Below are 15,507 nucleotides of genomic sequence, written 5' to 3'. Positions count from 1 at the left end.
CACACACACACACACACACACACACACACACACACACACACACACACACACACAGAGCTGATAGAAAAGTAATTAATAAAAATATATATCCGCTATAACACTCACTTTCTGTTCTCATATTCTATCTCACTCCATTAGTTGCATATCACTTTCTGGATACTTACATTTCCACAAATGGAAATAAATAACTGGAATTAAAAGTATAATGATAATAATATAACACAGTAACACTATAAGTCAATCCAACTGCTGAGGGTATGGAGGAGTGGATCAGTAACATATGGGAGGAGAAGGGGTCAGGAGAGATGGTGATGGAGATGGTGTTGTGTGTGTCAGGCTGTAGGGTTCAATCACCAGGCTGATGGTCCAGGTCCAGATCCCTCAGGCTTCAGTATAGGGGGGAGGAGCGGCATACTTTGCTTGAACAGCCACAGTGTCATCATATGGAGGTAATAGTACCTGTGAGTAAAGAATGATGAATGATCAGGCAGAGATTGAGACTGAAATCAGAGGGAAACGTTTCTTTTCTTTTTCCAGAAAAAACATAAAAACGCTATTTTGTTGTCTGCCATGGGTGAGAATGTCTTCTAAATGTCTGTCATTGGAAGTGGCATTGACTAACCAAGGCAGCAAGACAGGTATTTGTCTACACGCCTCTTATATGCTCTTGAGGATAGAGTGAAGCTCCCAGAAGTGACACCCAATCCATCATTATGGCCTAATATAGAGGATAAATGATAGGATTTCAAAGCCGTAACCGTTATGGAATATGATGGGTGGAGGGATAGAAAACACATTTATACTGTTAATATGGAAGCTTGGAAAGAAAGGCCAATGACATCCACAGGCCACATTTATCAATCTGGTACAAGTCAAGACAGTCATTCAGTTGACCAGCTCTTTCATGGACTCTACAGGGAGTATGATCTCTTTGATGAGGCAAAGGAGTACTGGAATCTGTGACTCCAACACTACCATGGGAAATGGCAATGCAGTCTGAGTGTATCTCAGATGTATGTGACCTCTTCCTGGTTTTCCTATTGACACAGACAACCTGGCACTCTCCACGGTTCAGATCACTTCCTATGGACCACACCAGTGGAGGATCCTCTAACACGTGCCTAACTGGTGTCTTCCTCATTCAAAACAATAAGGTGCATTGTGAACATGGACATTGCCCTCCCCACGCCAGAAGAGGACCTCTCTGATCACAGGCAAGTGATTTAATACTAAATATCGTGATTGATGTCCTGAAGCTATACTACAGGTGCCTTGGTTTAGTTATTGAGTTTTCTCATACGGAATACATCACACGTGCAGTGCAGTACAGTATGTCAAGACACAGAGACGGGTGGTCTATAAACCACAACCTGCAGCGCTGGCTGCCTGTAGGGAGAATGAATTAGAAACAAAACAGAGCTAATTGAGAAAGCATAGCAGGAGAATGTTGTTTTTCTAGCATGCTTTGACTAATGATGTCAGTGGTTAAGAGCAAGCTGCTGTCCTCCCTTTATGGCTCAGGTGTTTTATGCATCAGGAGCTGTAGAAGCTACACCAAAACATCATGTCACTCATTCCTCCGAATGTTCAGGAAAGAATGAGAATGTTGATCCCGTTGTTATGGATCGGAGGGTCAGGTTGAATATCTAAAGGACAAATACATATCTTTTTTTTTCTTTTTTTTTTTTCGTTTGTGCATTAAACCATTCCTCTGACTCTCGCCATTGTTTACCAAGGATGTAAACTATTGATAACTCAATCACCAAACTGTAAATTGTGATATGAATAACCAAACATCACATAGCATTCTGTTTTCTCAGGAGCAGGCTGAACAGAGTTGCTTAATAATAGTTAAAACAGAATCCCTGTACTGTACATGTTTTCAGGCAGTATTTCACCATTCCTGGTCCATCAGAGCAAAAGTGTTGTAATAACTGCGGAGGAAGATGTGTATAAGAAGCCAGGTGGCCAGACCTGGGCAACAGACACACCCACCAAGAGAGCTTACTGTAAGCCTACTGTAGATAATACTAATGAGTTTGCCAGTGTGGAGCAAAACCCTACTACTTCCTTCCTCCTCCAACATGAGACGGCTTTACTGTCAGAACCTACGCATACAATAAACCTGATCTGTGAGACCAGCAATATGGGAATCATTTTTCCATAGGTTTTGTGGGAGTTTTGCTTTCTTTGGAAATGCACTTTAGCACCAAATCTAGATCAGAAAATGTTTAATGATAGATTTATGATATACTGTAGCTTCTCCAGAATGCAAAACAAAAAGCACAGATATGTGTGTGAGATATTTGTATTCCTATTCATTTTTTTAAGGTTCATGCCATTGATAATTTTGCTTACTTAGCTTTTACTTGTATTTTATGTTTTAGGAACATTTATACACACTTAATGACCTAAGTACCTTAAGTACCTCTTTTATCTGGCAAGAAATCTGTTATTAACAGTATATTTGTTCAGCGTAGCTTTGAGTTGGAAATGCATGGCATATTATTGTAGGAGTTAATGAAAGTGCACAGAAATTTGTGGAATAACAAAACTGTTAAAAAGGGGATTGGCATTCATTGAGGAGGTCTGTCTAGAGTAGATGTCAGTTTGAAACCAAATTGGAGTAGATGTCAGAGGGAAACGAGCAGAGAGACACTATGACTGGCAACAAGGAAAAACTGAATCCAACCCCTTCCACCATGCACTAATGTAAAAAACAGCAAACTTAAATGGTGGTGTTAGTATGATTGATATAGGGGCTCATATCCTGTAACTTACCGTTGTGTCATTTGTGGTGGTGACGTACAACAGGACTTCTGTGGCGCTTCTGGCACTCACATACCTGTAGCAGTTCCACACACACGCAACCAGGTAAGCCTGAAGGGGTAAAATAGGTCAATACTAAGGACATGACATCAAAGAAAATGACATTTTAAAATAGTTGAAAGACGACCTCAACTTGGTTGTACCTATAGGATGATCTGTGTCAGTGTGTATTCACAACCTTTGTGTATTCAATCGAGCTGGGTGTATTTTAAAGTATTTGACAAATGCAGGGCTTAAATGGAAAAACTGATTTCTATGAAGACTCTATTTTCTTACTCTGGAGTTACACAAAAACAAGCTCCCAGTGTTTTCTGACATCCTCAAATCATCAGTCTCTCAGCAGTCGCTGCGGTGGTCTGCAGCCAAGCACAACACCATCTGGTAAAGCTGTAAGAGCAGAGCTCCATAAAAGAGACTAGGACTGAGCACTACAGTATAACCTGCAAACACCACCTCAATGGATCAACACGTCTGCCATTTTTATTGCCTCGTCAAGAATCTGGTAATATACTGCTTACTTTGTAGACGTCCTTAAAAATTCCAGGAAGGACAGATGGAAATATTGACAATATTTTGTTTTAGCCTATTGGTGACATTTCTGTTGACATTGCACGTATCCACCTCACACTCAATTAGAACCTGGTCCAAACTCAAACGCACCTGATATGAATTTGGAATGAGGCACTGCAGAAGAAGAATTATTATGCATTTGAAATTGGTATGAGGGCTGAGTTGCGGTGTATGTGGGTCAGACGTAATAGAAATGTGGTCATCATCATTACATCATAAGGATTTTATTCATTAAAAGGCCCTCAATAAGGTATTCTTTTGCAGGGTGACACAGACTCTTACTGAAGTCCATACAGAAGATAAAAATCACATCCTTTTTCTCTCAATCAATTTCCCTCAATCTGGATGGTCTTTGTACTACACAGGGCCCACAGGGACCCTGAGGCAGCAGCGTAACTGGCAGGTCACCCAGAGGGGCTTTCACAATATCATAAAACAGAGGTGTGCACTGTAGTGAGCCGTTGGCACCATTAGGTCACCCGTCAGAGCAATGAGAAAGCTCCCGAACCTGGATGGCCAAGAGCAACATTAACAAGGCACTGCATCAATGGCTCGCATTCTAGTGTTATGAAAACAACAGCCTTGAGGAAAAGCTCCTGCCAAGTCCTTTGAACTTCTACATAACTTTCCCCAAGGCACTGCCATAAAAATAACTGGAATAATTCCTCAGACGGTCACCGTTTTCCTCACTGTTACCTCACAATGTGTGGGCCCATTACTAGGGCCCACTCAAGCACATCCCTTTCCATTCCACAAAGTCATAGCAAAGCCATATCTGTATAATATGTAATACAATAGAAACACCAATTCCTCACTCACCTATAAGTAACAGTCATTCCATAATGTTATAGTTAAATCCATATGAAGTCTACAGTATGCAGCACTTTGGTAGCAGTTGTACCTTGAAGCCCAGGATGCATCCAATGAACAGGAGAACGATGAGGACCAAGCACACGTTGCTCATGGCCATGATCTCTTCTCTGTAGGGGAAGTTATCAGGCTGTGGGGGTGACAAGAAAGGGTCAGAGACAGAAGCACCATTGTGAGCTTTGATATAAACCAGACACTACTTTACTTTATAAGTGTAGGATCCTGGAGGCCGTCTTACCAGTTGTTGGAGGTAATCTTGTATGGTGTTGGGGTACAGCACAATGCTAACAGCAACCAGGGTGTTCAGTCCAAAGTCAAAGATTTGGTAGCAGAAGAACGGAATGATCCAGGCCGCATGTTGCTGAAACAAAAATTATTCTTATGTTAAAGGAGAGGGAATGTCATTTGAGGAGCTCAGGAAAGGCTGATATATCTCTCTGAGAGAAGAGAGTCAAACTAAACTGTTGGACCAATTCAGAAAGCATAAATCAGTATGTTTCTGTTTAGTGAAGGTACTCCAGTGGGAAACAGCCACCATGTCGATAAAACTTGATTTGAGAGGAATATTAAAGATTACATTTCAACAATCCCTTCACCGAACCCCCCTGTCTTTATCTGTATTCATGTACTGTATAAATAGTATCCAACAAAAACAGCTAAAAATATACTGTATATATAATAGAATGTTTTTTTTTTACCTTATATGCACCATACGTTGCCATCCCACATATCAGTATCATCAGCAATGATATTGCTGAAGCGATGCACATGTCTGGAAAAGTGGACACAATACAGGGTTCATAATAATACATAATAATGTTGCTATGCAGTGGTGTTGCTAAGAAATGTAACTGTAGCAAATGATAATAACTATTTGTTACTCACTTCAACTTATCTTATTACATAATGGTGGACCCTGGCTTTTGCTTAGGTCCAGTTTGGTCAATGCCAGAGGTAGTGAGTTGGTTCCAAAATAAGAACGTTATAGGTATAAGTTCTCTATCTCTGACACTGTGAATGTGACCCAACTTGCACTGTCCAGATGTGACCTGATGATGTAGCGACCCATTGGTCACAACTTGGCCAGATCACACTGCCATGTTGGACATGCTTGCGTCACGTTCATTGTCAGTATCTTTGATTCAATTACATAATCACAGAGACAATTTCTAAACGAATATCCTACACAGTGTGCTGCTTGCGTGTCTCTTCTATCCTAGGGCTGATGCTACTGAATATCATCCAGTCATGCTGAAACTGGCCTCTGGGTAGTCTGACACGGTGACCAGTGACCTTCTCTTTTGGGACAGCCATGATTGGCTGTCTTTATAAAAGCATAAAAGACATTTATGTAATTTCCTTTTTGTAATAACCACAATGGGAAAGTAGAGGTCCTCAACTGTAACATATTCAAATGAATTGTCCATTACTGAAACACTTTTTCAATCTACTGTACATTGAAATGCCAATGGTTTCAACACCACTGTCCCTTTAATCCTCCCCATCTGCACAAAGCCAATAGGATACTGTGTAAACTACCTTGTATACGCTCCAGGCTTCTGTGAAAGAAGCCAGCATGCTTTAGCCTTTAAAGCCTGAACCGCTGTCTAATGCAGTGGCAGACGGGCCCATCCAATGGCAGGGGATCACAGGGCGGTTTAATCCCCTGGAACTGGGACGAGTCAGTCAGTTTCAATCAGACCCTACTGCCACTGGCAGACATGTCAATTTGGCCAACATATGCTGTGGGGTGCTTCCAACCTGTGCGAGACCTAGCTGATTTAGCAAGTTTGGAAATGTACTATATAGATGGAGATTAAACATCCATGCCCATGGGTTTGAGGATTTGATTTGCTTTACTCTGAAATTACCAAAATATTGACTCTGTTTGCATGGGATTGGATGCATCACTGTCATGGCATTGAGAACAACAGTGGTTGAAATATGTCTAAAATCAAAAACTGTAGGGCTAGTCAATGTAATGTATGCTTGACACAATTCTATGGATTTAATTGAGGATGAAGAATGCAAGGATTCAGGTCAGTAACCAAAATAATCAAACATGCGGTAAGAATTTGTGTCATCTGAATTGTTGCACCTTGGGAGGCCTTTCCCAAACATGTAAGCTGTACTTACTGGCATCTTCCATGTCATCCAAGTCCAAGTCATTGGCAAGCTCAGCGCTGGTCAGGTGGTACTGGTCAGGATCACTGAGGGCCGTGAGGAGGATGAGCAACACCACTGCATTGATGAGCTTAAGGACAGGGACAATATGGACAGTCAAACTTACTTAGAGCTCAAGATTTACAGCAGTGCACATTCAATGTCAAAAATGCCTCCATGAGGGACAGACAATCTACCCAAGCAGAATAGGTGGCTGAGCTTTTAGTAATGAGGATGAATCAATCATTCATCACATGATTGCGTAATGGAAAATTCAATTCATCATTGTCTGGCTTCTACCTGACATAGGACATGTCACTGTACCTGACCTGAATGACTCTGAGCACTGAAAAATTCATAAGTGCTGGAGAGAGAATCCCTTTCCGATGGTGTTGAGTTCAGTTAACCCCTTATGAAACACAATAGCTGACTATATAATAGTGAATGCATGTGTGTATGTGCTGTATGCCTCATTATCATAGTAAAACATAGTAGACTAATACATTAATTCATGTCTCCATCCATAATAAACATTCAGCCCTATATTCCCCAAAATAATTAATGAGACAACATTGTCATTATTGTAGAGCCACCACTGAGAGACCACTATTTCCATAACAGACAATGTCAAACATTTTACTTTTCCCATAATTATTACATGTTAGGCTAATGTTTTCTGTTGTTTACGTCCCCGTAACAGTGTCTACATTGTCACAATGACTGACAGATTGGAGACGATGCTCACCATATACCAAATGCCAAGGATGATGGTCCCTGTACGGACATGGCAGCAGAGACAGCAGCTTGTGGAATACCACCGGTCCCACGGGGATATCATATTTATATCTGAGGCACCTCACAGCTTGATCATTTACAACCCTAGAAATGTGGGATTGAGAATCCAAATAAATCGACGTGAATTCCGTGTGTTGTCCGCTGTGTTGCTGATAACTACCTATGAACCGTCCCCAATTACCGGTAACGGCGCAGTTAGACACTAGACAGCTTAACTCCAATTGACAAACACACACCATGTGACCAAAGCTGGATAGGATCAGAGAGCCGGTGATGTAACTCGTCATTTCGAGAATGTCTCACAGACGGAAATTGAAATACATTGAAACTGCAATAGCCTAATGTTAGGTATGAGTTTCCCTACCCAATAAAAACAGACACTCATGCAACAGTTATATCAAAACATTTATTGAAATAAATCAACTGAGACACCATTGCATACAGTATTGATCATGATATATTTTCAATTGAAGCAAATAAATATTTGATTTATTAATATGTTCTTTAGAGGCAGACAGAAAACAGTGGAGGCAGTTAAGGGACCAAACTAATTATGCCCATCATTTTACTGAAACACATTAAAAACTACTTGTAGTTCACACATCTACACACTTAAAATGTACTACTGATTAAGGCATCAAATTGGATTCCTGATTACTACATAATCATCAACCCATCATACATGAAAGCAGATTGAAACCATCCAGTTTATGGCATGGAACATCACTTCTCACTACACCGACCAGTCAGTTGTTTAACACAAAAGCCAATAGGGAAAGCCAATAATGTTAACACATTATTATTACTGAGACCCCACGTCAACAACGTACCCACACATCTCAAATAAACTGTAGAAAAGGGCCTTTATTCAGTCTTTTTTAAAAATGTTTTTACATATGGCTTAGCTTTTCTTTAATCCCAAAGAGGTTACAAAAGGTTTTTTTGACTATTGAATCAACCACAGGTGGACAAGGAAGATACAGCCAACAATAGTACGAGAAGCACCCATTGGGTCAGGACCTAACACAGTAAAAAAAAAGAACAGCCAGAAGACATTCTGGTAACACTTCCGATTACAGCATGGAGTATTAACACAGTAACAATTAATAGTTTCTCACAATAAAATCATTATTGAATTACATTGTAACACCCATGTAAGTAACTTAGAAGACAGTCGTAAAGGTTAATTACATGGTTATTATATATAAACAACATGTTACCATATTCTTACCATGTTATTAGGTTATTGCATGCTGTAAAAGGAGGTGTTACCGACATTTCTCTTTACATGTCTCTACCTGCATCCAAATGCTGAACATTGATTAACCTGTAGTGTTAATTTGACGGTTTCATAACAGATATCAAAGTCAAAAAAAGACTAAAATAAAAAGACCTGTAATGCAATATGTAGACCAGTCTCCCTCTTCCTCTACATTAAATCTCAAAGCTTTAACATCCAAATGTTAATCATGACCATTTTCTAGCTTTCTAAATCATACAATATAATAAATCTATAATGATTCAATGTCATAGAAAACCTATTACTCATTTGAAAAGAGCACAAAGTCAAGCACGTGGGAGTGTTTGAGTGAGCAGAGGTTTAGGTGTACATGTATCTATATGTTGCAATTACTGCTATAATTTTCACACTGTCAAAAGACAACATTATGAGTCTGATTGACATCAGAAATGCAGCATTATTAGCTTACAGTGCATCTAGTTCAGTATGCATGACTCCACATAAAGCTGGTCGGAAGTATTTTTCCTCTTAAAAAGTACATGTACAGTTAATTCATAAAAAAAAATCTGTACACAAAAGGTTGCATAAACAGGATATGGAGTCTTTTGCGTGTAACTGTGGACTCATGTTTCCCTTCTTGCCTTCTTCTTTTTAACTTGCTTCAAAGGTTGGCTCTCCTCTGGTTTTTCTGTGGAGAAACCATTACAGGGAACATTTAGTACAATTAAACTTACTTTAACATATAGGATCAAGATCAATTATGGTTAGTAGAGAAACATGAACTTTAAGAACTTAAGTGTGAATAAGCGACTGATTCCAACATTGACCCCTGTGTAGAAAACTATGGAGGCTGAGGGTTAAGGGGGGAAAGCCCAGTTGGATGCGAGGAGACTGCAGCAGCCTTGTGCTTGATACATTAAGGAGCATGGCTGCTGGTGTAGCTGGGATAGCCATTCAAACAGAATGAAGTGGAGGACATCTGGCAATGATCCCCAGGCCTAGCCACTTCCTACGCCTCCATAAATCACTAACAGAACCTGCCTACTCTAAGACAACCAGTGGATGGGAAAGAGAGACACATCTGGTGGGGAGGAGGATGGTGAACAGACCACTTAGGTATTGTGGTGGACTAGTCAATTATACTACTAGACACAGGACATTTAAGTGCTCTAATGGTCTTGCTTTGTAAGTACTGAGCCTTACACCAAAAGAAAGTGGAAGAAAAAAAATAAAGTGGTCTTTGTCGAAAGCTAGTGTCTGTGGTTGTGGTCTTACTTTGTGTTGGTGAAGGTAGGCTGTTCTGTTTGGCAGAGGTCTCCGTCTCCACTGGGGTCTCTGGCACTTGTGTGAGGGCTTTCTGGGAAATGTTGTCCTGAACCAATGCCGGTGGTCGCTGTTTATGAAAGACACACAAAAATATGGGATTATTACACGAGACTAAACATAAAAGCATGAACTCAACAAGATTATAATGGCAGCGTTGAGCTAAAATAAACAGCAGCCATGGAATATAAAATTCAAATGTCTAGAAATTAACTGTAATTCTACGGTAGTAACACTTGCCTCCACAGCAGCTTTCACAGTCTGGACAGTAGGAGCGGTCTCCTGGATTGGCTGCTTCTGCACCATGGCCTCATTCTCTGCCACAACCTCCCCCTCTGGCTCCTCTGACTCCTTACAAAAAGAGAACAAGTGTGAGCCAACAAGGTACAATGAGGTGCTTGTCATGTAAAAGTGTTGTAAGGGATACTGTAACAAGTCCGAGTCAAAGTCAGTGATCTTGCCCAGATGCACGCCCCTGTAATGCTGAAAAACAAATCGACCCCCTCGCCACTCCTAAACTCCAGGCTAAGTCAAGTGCTCCATCAGAGAGGTTTTACCTGCCCAACAACTGCATCCTGTTTCTTCTTCTTCTTTTTCTTCTTTTTAGATGTACCACTTCCATCAGTGGCAGAGTCTGCCTTCTCTTTCTCTTCATCAGATCCCTGTGGAACAACAAATTAACAGCATGTTCCCAAAGTCCTCACAGTCAAAATAGCATTTAAGGCAAAGTGTAAATTGCAGAGCATATTTTGAAATATGAGAAGGTTTGTGAAATTGAGATGTGGCCCTGTTCAACACAGGCTTCAAACTTGTAACAATCCCCAAATCACCCCTATTTCTTTGCGCAGGACATTGTACAGGATATAGCATGGTCTCTTTACAAGCAAGCAGTCAAAAAAGCCAGATTTTCAGGATATCCTACTACAAGTCTGTCTATTCTCACTGGTATGTGTAATATAAGACTACATCCACAGGTTTTTAATACTAAATAAAACAGATCTGTCCCCAAAAGTAATCTCTCTTTACAAAAGTCTTCTGTTAAATTCCGAGAATCTCCAATGGGGCTTTGTGTGGCCCCTAGGGCATGTTACAGTTACAGCTAGGGAGTGAAGAGGATATCATGACTCAATCTCAAATGTCTTTTTGATTCCTCACATTCTCCCTCTTCGCCTCCTTCTCAAAACACATTAGAGGAAAAGGTCTGAGTGGATGAACCTCTGATCTTCTCGTCCAATGCATTTTGGAGGAGATGATGAGGACAGAGGACACGAGAAGTCATGGAAAGACTTATGAGATTTGGCCCATCTCCAACTGACGAACCTTGACTGCCTCAGTGAACTGTTCCTCCTCAGGGGCAGGAGGCGTCTCTACTAGGGGCTCCTCATAGTTGCCCCACACCTCTGCAGGGGCGTTCCAGTCAGAGCTGGGGTCTGCAGACCCACCATCTATGAAAAACACATTCAAAGGGAGGAAAAAAAAAAAAAAAAAAAAAAAAAAAAAACACAGAAATAATAAACAGTCACTCACACCCTATATGATCAATGGATCAGTTCAGTTCTAAAGAACAAAAATGGCAGAGCAAAAGCAAATATTTACTTACTCAGTCCAGACCATTCATCTTCCACTTGAGGCTGGCTGGGCCATGGCAGGTCAGACATAGGCTGAGGTTCTACAGCTGGAACAAGATATAAGCAGACTCATCTGTACTCACAATAGTAAACCATGCCATCTAGTGGACAAAAATGGTACACTGACAAGTCTCACTCAAATACAACGAAAATGTCTATCAATTACCGGCAGTGACAACTCCTAGTTCAGTGAATGAGGCTAGATTCAAGTCTGGCGTCTTTGGCTCTGCATCGATGACAGTCCATGAACCTAATACATTAGAAAACTTCAGTGAATCCACCATTGAAAACATTAACATTCACATACTACTTTGTATTTCCAATGTATAGTATACAGGCGAATGATCCCAACATTACCCTCAGTCTCCAGCCCCCAGAGAGAAGTGTCATTGTTCTTCTCTGATGTGGTCTGAGTGGCAGCCAAGTGCTCCTCGTTTGGACCTGTTGTATAGGACGGGCTCTTCACGGCCAGGTCACTCAGGCTACCAGTCTCGACAACAGCCTCACTGCTGTTAACTGACACCAACAGACACACATTTGATACCCTTCCAGAATATCCACATATCAGCTTGGCTGGCAGCACTTTAAATAGGATACCCAAGTTAAGGGTTCCAACTAAGCTTACATGAGAACATACTGTAGTGTAGTTCACAACTGTTTTTAAAATGGGATTTGATTTCACCCATGAATCTCTCCTAATAATATATTTGAGGTAAATTTCTCTCTATGTAATCTTACCTTGAGGTGCAACCACGTCTACTTTCTCAGCTTTGGTTCTTGAGGATTCCCCTGGAGTAAATAACTCATTAGTCATTCCATAAAAGCAGCACCTCATTAAATGACATGGCTACAATTCCATAATAACCCATTGGCAAATAGAGGGCTGGAGAGCAGGCAGCACAGACGAGGTCCTGATAAACACACACACACTCCCAGGGCACAGAGCACTCAACAAGTGACAGTATCTGCGTCTCTGGGCTCTCAGAATTGTCAAGGGCCTGTATTTATAGCAGTCTACTCAACAAGGGACAAGCAATCTCAATAACATCTTTCTTAAAAGCCAGAGAATACTCTCCCTCTAGATGGCAAATTAGTTTTGTTTACCCGTCATGGTGTATGTGTGTGTGCGTGCGAGGGAAGGAGGTGGTGTGGTGTGTTTAGGGCCAAGCCAAGCCCTGCTAACAGTGACAGGTACAAGGTAGGATTCATCTTTACCCTTCTTCTTCTTCTGGACTGCAGAGGCAGAGACAGTAGTCCTGGGTTGCACTGTTGGAGCAGGGGCTGATGGCTCCACTCCTCCAGGGCTCCCTGAGCCATCACTGGTAGGCTTGTCTTTGCGGCGCTGCTCACGCTTCTCCTTGTTACTGACCTTGGTTTCCCAGGTGTCTGAAAGAGATATGGAGACATGGAAAAGGATTAGGTGGGTTGAAGTGAGATATGAGGATGTTGCTGTGGTTCAAAAGATGAATACATAATTCATTCAAAGTCCATAATCTATTAAAAGATGGGTGAAAAAAGGTCTAACGGGTGGACAGCTGAATCTAATGAAAAAAAAACATTCCAAATTGTAGATTTGAATAGGTGCTCAGTGAAAATACCTTTCCACAGGACATATGGGTTAGTTTTATATATGGGGAATGTTTTCCTGGCACACTTTGGGCCCGTTAATACCAATCAATCATCGCTTGAATGCCACAGCCTATTTGAGAATTGTTGCTGACCATGTGCATCCCTTCATGGCCACAATTTATCCATCTTGTAATGGCTACTTCCAGCGTGATAATGCACCATGTCACAAAGCAAAAGTCGTCTCAAACTGGTTTCATGAACATGACAATGAGTTCAGTGTTCTTCAGTGGCCTTCCCAGAATCCAATAGAACACCTTTGGGATGTGGTAGAATGGGAGATTCACAGCTTGAAAGTGCAACTGAAAAATCTGCAGGAATTACGTGATGCAATCATGTCATCATGGACCAGAATCTCAAAGGAATGTTTCCAACATCTTGCGGAATCTGTGTTATTGGTGCTGTACCTTCCTCTGGCTCTTTGCCAGCAGTAGTGACTGCCTTCACTTCTTTTACCACCGGTTTAGGCTTCTTCTTAGTCTTCTTCACCTTGAGATACAGAAATCAATCAATCAATCAATCAATGTATGGATGATTGATGTAGAAACACATGTAGTGCAAAGGAAATATGGTAATATACAGAGAGCCCACACGTCACCCCCTGCACCTACAAATGACCCCATGTAATACCATCTAACAGAAACTTTTATCCAAACAGTGGATAAAGTATTGAACCAACAACCTTAGCATTGCTAGCAACATGTTCTACCAACTGAGCCACACAGAACCACATGTGGTACCGATATCAATCAAATCAACACCGCTAAGCCATGTCTATATATAGTTGAAACCACACACACCATCCTGAATCCCCAGATCTGTGTGTATTAGTACCTTGACATCATATACATATCTTCGAATACAATCTACACACATTTTCATAATAGCACTTCAGTGCAAATCAATGCAAAGTTAACTGACGAAGACCAATTAGTCAGCTCAGCGGTGACCAGGAGTTACATTTGATCATGACGGCACCACACTAGACACTAGGTCAAGGGGAGTCATCCTTTAGGATTTGCTGCATCTGCAAGTTAAGATGGCAACCTGACACTGGCAGCTGGCCCCCTCCATTACACAGCAAGACACTGAGGAGTCCAGCACCTCTCTAGGTTATCACTACAACACCACCGCAGTGGCATAAAAGCCTCAAGCACAGAATTCTAACTATGATAAAGGAGGATTGTATTATATGACATATGTGGTGTCAAGATGTTTGTTATGGCAACTTCATGGCATGTCTTTGTAGAATAAGACATCACAGACTATATCAAGCAGTGCAACTTAGCATCAATTATAGAAGCTGTAGAGTGCAGACCAAAGCATACAAGCACTTAGGCCTATCATTAGCTAATTACCTCTGGAACCTTTTCAGTCTTGACTTGAATGTCTTCAACCACTTCCTCCTGTAGCTCAGCAACAGCTGCACGACCATTTGACTGGGATTTCTGTTGGGCAAGAGAATAAAAAAACCACACTAAAATACTATCTTTTATTGGAAAATATGCACAATAAGACTTATCCCAAACACTTCATACAGTCCAGATTAGCTAGACTAACTTGAAATATCACTGGCTAGCTGGATCTTAGGTTTTCAATAAACAAGCAGCCATTAAATGAAAAGACTAGGACGTGGCAAGTACAACTTGCAAGTCAAGCAGCAAGAACTGTCAAATGCTCGCTTGTGCTAGACTAAGTTAGCATAACTGGCTAACTTGATGGTACCTTCTCCGTGGTTTTCCTTTTCTTCTTCTTCTGTTCCTCGGTTCTGACCACCTGCTTGGTGACAGCTGGTTTGGTGGTTTCAATGCTCTCATCGACGGTAGTGATGGTCGGTCGTTTCTTGAAGAGACCACGACAGGCCGAGGCCCATAATGCCACCATTAGCACCAGACCAACGCATGCCGCTAAGAGGATAACCCATGGCGGAATAAGCACGGGCTTCAGACCCAAATCCACCCCGAGTTCGGAGTGCAAAAGGTCCAGACCGGTGGACAGAAGCTCATTCAGACGACCTGCTATCAACTTGACCTGCTGAGAGGTCGCGTCCTGCCAGCTCTCTGCCATTTGCAATGATTTCGTTGACTGATAGAATAGGCAAGCTTTCTAGCTAAAAATTAAATAACAGTTTTGACATGGCAAACAATAAAACCATCGCCAGCCTGTCATCAACATCCACCTAGCCAGCTAACATTAGCTATCCAGCTAGCTAGCTGTCACTCTGGTCCTTCTTGCGAGCTAACTGAAAGTTACCACTGCAACAAACCACCAACCACCAAAAATTAGGTAGCCTGATCGCTGATTAACCTAGCTGTCTTTTTCATTGTCCAACTATCTGTTCCGCTGTAGCCTCTCGTTTGGATCCACGTAGTCCTCGCATCCAGTGTGACAAAGCAAGAAGGTTGATTTCAAGGAGTCTGTGCTTCAAAGAACTGGGCGGTGCTGAGTAGCATCCCGTTTGAC

At 41.5% G+C, this 15,507-nt stretch overlaps 2 protein-coding genes across 2 annotated transcripts; both read right to left on the bottom strand.

Annotated features, from left to right (window-relative positions):
• Window positions 1-381: 381 nt before the first annotated feature.
• On the bottom strand, window positions 382-7,270 carry LOC310810415 (lysosomal-associated transmembrane protein 4B-like; the record flags this gene model as incomplete). Its single annotated transcript, XM_083678169.1, has 7 exons — window positions 382-459; window positions 2,782-2,880; window positions 4,301-4,399; window positions 4,508-4,630; window positions 4,968-5,041; window positions 6,406-6,523; window positions 7,178-7,270. The coding sequence occupies 7 exons, from the start codon at window positions 7,268-7,270 to the stop codon at window positions 382-384; spliced, it is 684 nt and encodes a 227-aa protein (XP_083534295.1).
• An 803-nt stretch (window positions 7,271-8,073) lies between these two features.
• LOC310811388 (protein LYRIC-like) lies at window positions 8,074-15,424 on the bottom strand. The gene is made up of 13 exons (XM_083679521.1): window positions 14,770-15,424; window positions 14,403-14,492; window positions 13,452-13,533; window positions 12,634-12,804; window positions 12,157-12,207; window positions 11,776-11,934; window positions 11,585-11,668; window positions 11,391-11,465; window positions 11,111-11,235; window positions 10,348-10,452; window positions 10,031-10,141; window positions 9,743-9,860; window positions 8,074-9,155 (listed from the first exon to the last, which is right to left on the bottom strand). The coding sequence occupies exons 1-13, from the start codon at window positions 15,109-15,111 to the stop codon at window positions 9,091-9,093; spliced, it is 1,578 nt and encodes a 525-aa protein (XP_083535647.1). The 5' UTR covers window positions 15,112-15,424; the 3' UTR covers window positions 8,074-9,090.
• Window positions 15,425-15,507: the final 83 nt, after the last annotated feature.

Source organism: Argentina silus (genome assembly GCF_951799395.1).
Source record: "Argentina silus genome assembly, chromosome: 10".
Taxonomy (NCBI): Eukaryota; Metazoa; Chordata; class Actinopteri; order Argentiniformes; family Argentinidae; genus Argentina; species Argentina silus.
The sequence above is the reverse complement of the archived record's forward strand: the minus strand, read 5'-3'. Positions and strand labels throughout refer to the sequence as shown.